The 3,994-nt window shown below is 46.6% G+C and overlaps 1 protein-coding gene across 1 annotated transcript; it reads left to right on the forward strand.

Moving 5' to 3' along the window:
• Positions 1-494: 494 nt before the first annotated feature.
• Positions 495-1,613, forward strand: LOC138371416 (uncharacterized). The gene has a single exon (XM_069336233.1). The coding sequence runs from the start codon at positions 495-497 to the stop codon at positions 1,611-1,613; it is 1,119 nt and encodes a 372-aa protein (XP_069192334.1).
• Positions 1,614-3,994: the final 2,381 nt, after the last annotated feature.

Consider the following 3,994-nt stretch of genomic DNA (forward strand, 5'->3'; position numbering starts at 1 on the left):
GAGGTCCACTCACAGGAGGCCAGCAGCTGGAGGTCCACTCACAGGAGGCCAGCAGCTGGAGGTCCACTCACAGGAGGCCAGCAGCTGGAGGTCCACTCACAGGAGGCCAGCAGCTGGAGGTCCACTCACAGGAGGCCAGCAGCTGGAGGTCCACTCACAGGAGTCCAACAGCTGGAGGTCCACTCACAGGAGGCCAACAGCTGAAGGTCCACTCAGGAAACATCGAAGACATTTGCCTGAAGGATCCCACAAACAAATCATGATTCCTTTTTGGTTGAAACAAAAGCCGTATCCCTCAAGAGTTTAATAATCAGTTTAACATGCAGACGCTGGACGGCTTAGACTGACGAGAGAGTTAACAATCAGACAGCCGGAATTTGCAACATGCAAGATGCAGAAACAATGGGAGATTTGACTTAGCTCGGACCAGAGGGAGCCAGGAGGGGTCACCATGAACCTACTCAAAAATACACCAAACTACATACATGCACACTATGTATATATTTATACACCAACTACACCTTTGTTGCTTCTGTATCACAGCCAACCAGGAAAGTCTGTACCACAGCCAAACAGGAGAGTTTGTACCACAGCCAACCAGGAGAGTCTGTACCACAGCCAACCAGGAGAGTTTGTACCACAGCCAACCAGGAGAGTTTGTACCACAGCCAACCAAGTGTCTATACCACAGCCAACCAGGAGAGTCTGTACCACAGCCAACCAGGAGTCTGTACCACAGCCAACCAGGAGAGTCTGTACCACAGCCAACCAGGAGAGTTTGTACCACAGCCAACCAGGAGAGTTTGTACCACAGCCAACCAGGAGAGTCTGTACCACAGCCAACCAGGAGACTCTGTACCACAGCCAACCAGGAGAGTCTGTACCACAGCCAACCAGGAGAGTCTGTACCACAGCCAACCAGGAGAGTCTGTACCACAGCCAACCAGGAGAGTCTGTACCACAGCCAACCAGGAGAGTCTGTACCACAGCCAACCAGGAGAGTCTGTACCACAGCCAACCAGGAGAGTCTGTACCACAGCCAACCAGGAGAGTCTGTACCACAGCCAACCAGGAGAGTCTGTACCACAGCCAACCAGGAGAGTCTGTACCACAGCCAACCAGGAGAGTCTGTACCACAGCCAACCAGGAGTCTGTACCACAGCCAACCAGGAGAGTTTGTACCACAGCCAACCAGGAGAGTCTGTACCACAGCCAACCAGGAGAGTTTGTACCACAGCCAACCAGGAGAGTTTGTACCACAGCCAACCAAGTGTCTATACCACAGCCAACCAAGAGTGTCTGTACCACAGCCAACCAAGAGTGTCTGTACCACAGCCAACCAAGAGAGTCTGTACCACAGTCAACCAAGAGAGTGTACCACAGCCAACCAAGAGTGTCTGTACCACAGCCAACCAAGAGAGTCTGTACCACAGTCAACCAAGAGTGTCTGTACCGCAGCCAACCAGGAGAATCTTTACCACAGCCAACCAAGAGAGTCTGTACCACAGCCAACCAAGAGAGTGTACCACAGCCAACCAAGAGTGTCTGTACCACACGTAACCAAAAGGTCTGTAACATTACCTGACACGTGCTTGGACAGCTGTAACTTGTAAGGTGCGTGGAACAAGTGATGTAAATTGTCCAGCACCACAATAGTGGTCATTGTCTCCTGCAGTACTGACAGCTACCCATTACTTAAGCTGGGACTTGCCAAGCATTGTAAACTGAGCTTCAGAAGCTTGAACGTGACTTGAATAAGCTGGGCCGGTAAGGGATAGTTACAAGGCACCTCGTAACCAAGATGGTTAGCTAACGTATTTTAACATTTACTTAACCTAACCATATCCAGCCTAACCTAACTAATCTAACCTTACCGAACATTACCCAGCTTAAACTAGCCTCATAGACACGAACAAATCCACAAGGGCCGTGCCGAGGGTTCGAACCTACGTCCGAGAGGATCCCAGACGCGCCGTAATTGACTGAGCTACGACATGGTAAAAGAATTGCAAACCTGGTTTGTGTCTCGGAGAGACTGCAGGATCCGTGGTAGGTCAAGTTGATTTCCCGGTTGCAATCTATCGTAACCTAATTCAAACCATCTAAACCTAAGCAAATAGTAGTAGGCATCCTGCAGTCTTGGGAGACTACAGAGTTCTACTCCGGTTGTCGGTCTGAGTGGCCTCTCCAGGGCCCAAAGTCAGGGTAGGTTGATATGGAGGAGAAGCTGTTACCCATGCAGCAGGTCCCTCGTCTTCACGTTGCTGAAATTGTCCAATGGAAAGACAAGTGCCAACACGCTTGGTTCCAGCGCCGTCGCAGGAGCTGCCAGAACGAGGTTGAAGTCTAAGCAAATACATCCTAATCTAATATAAAGATATACACGGTTTTAACAGACAGAAAAAAAGTCTTTCGTCGAGTCGTAGTGTATATAACTTGACCAGGTTTATATATTATAAGACAAGAAAATTGATCTGGAAATAATAAAGGAAAATAAAATCCCACGAAAAGCGTATTATAAACCGCAAATCTTATGAGTACCCTACGACATGGAGTGGTCGGTAGACCGACGGTCTCGCTTTTTGTAGGGTCGGCGTTCAATTCCCGTTGGTTCAGGTTGTTGGGCACCATTCCTTTCCCCCGTCCTAACCCAGTTCCTTGTCTCCATATCCCTTCCAAATGCTACATAATCGTATTGGTTTAACGCTTTCTCCTGATTACCTCGAGTTTAGACCTTAAAATAACATTTTGCTCTATAAAAATGGTTTTAAATTTTGGTCAATACTTTTAAAGACAGGAAAATATGGTATAGAATCCTCTTAGAAGAATATTGTGTATTTGGGTCAAGAATACCAAATGATTTGATACAATTCAATCTTGATTCCAGCAAACATTTGTTGACGAATGATTAACTGCTCACAAAGAGCTGTAAGTGGCTGGGAGAATTGCAATCAAAGCTCGTTATGTTTACCTCAACACAACAGTAAACACAGCCAACACAAACGCAAATAGACAAGAACAAAAAATATACTGGATAAATTACATGCATTTATTCGCAAACTTTCGTTGTTTGACAGAAGAGAGATTAGCAATTCTTTTTTGTAACATAATACACTACTGTTTGTCTTCGTAATTATTTTTAAACGGTATTTTTGTTTCACTTCTCAATGAAAAAAATATTTTAAGTTATCTTTCACTATAACAAACAGTTTGATAGGCTCAACTGTGTACTGTTGTGGGGCCTCGAACGAGAGTGGTAGTTGGCGTCCTGGTGACCTCAAATGAGGTCACAATCGACTTGAGAATGGTCCAGGACGGACCGAAACGTCGTCGTCCCTTCACCTTCTAGTGTGTGGTCTGGCCAACCTCAAATGACCACATGTGTCTTCTTCCTTCTGGAGGTACGAAGCTGCAACATATTTATTCTTTCTCTTATATCTTTTATCTCTCCTTCATATCTCTCTGCCCAATCACTTGAGCTGGACGGTAGAGCGACGGTTTCGCTTCATGCAGGTCGGCGTTCAATTCCCGACCGTCTAAGTGGCTGGGCACCATTCCTTCTTTCCCTGTCCCATCCCAAATCCTTATCCTGACCCCCCTACCAAGGGCTATATAGTCGTAATGGCTTGGCGCTTTTCCCTGATAGAGACTTTCCCCACCCCTCCATCCTCTCTCTCCTCTTTTATATCTCTCTCTTGCTCTCTCTCTCACGTCTGGTTTTCAGGCACGGCCAGCTTAGCTAACTCAAACTGATGACCACTCTCTATGCTAATTACTTAAATTAAATGGTGCTATAAACTAAACGATTACACACCAGTTCAGGATCTTGGAGAGAGAGAGAGAGAGAGAGAGAGAGAGAGAGAGAGAGAGAGAGAGAGAGAGAGAGAGAGAGAGAGAGAGAGAGAGAGAGAGTACACATAGCTGCGTGCATGTCGAGTATACATGTGTATCCACAAATGAAAGGTTTACACATATGAAATTGAAAGTCTTGCCG

Source organism: Procambarus clarkii, chromosome 4 (genome assembly GCF_040958095.1).
Source record: "Procambarus clarkii isolate CNS0578487 chromosome 4, FALCON_Pclarkii_2.0, whole genome shotgun sequence".
Taxonomy (NCBI): domain Eukaryota; kingdom Metazoa; phylum Arthropoda; class Malacostraca; order Decapoda; family Cambaridae; genus Procambarus; species Procambarus clarkii.

Excerpts from the sequence above, each read along its gene's own strand:
- LOC138371416 (XM_069336233.1), top strand. The coding sequence starts at position 495 with ATGTATATATTTATACACCAACTACACCTTTGTTGCTTCTGTATCACA.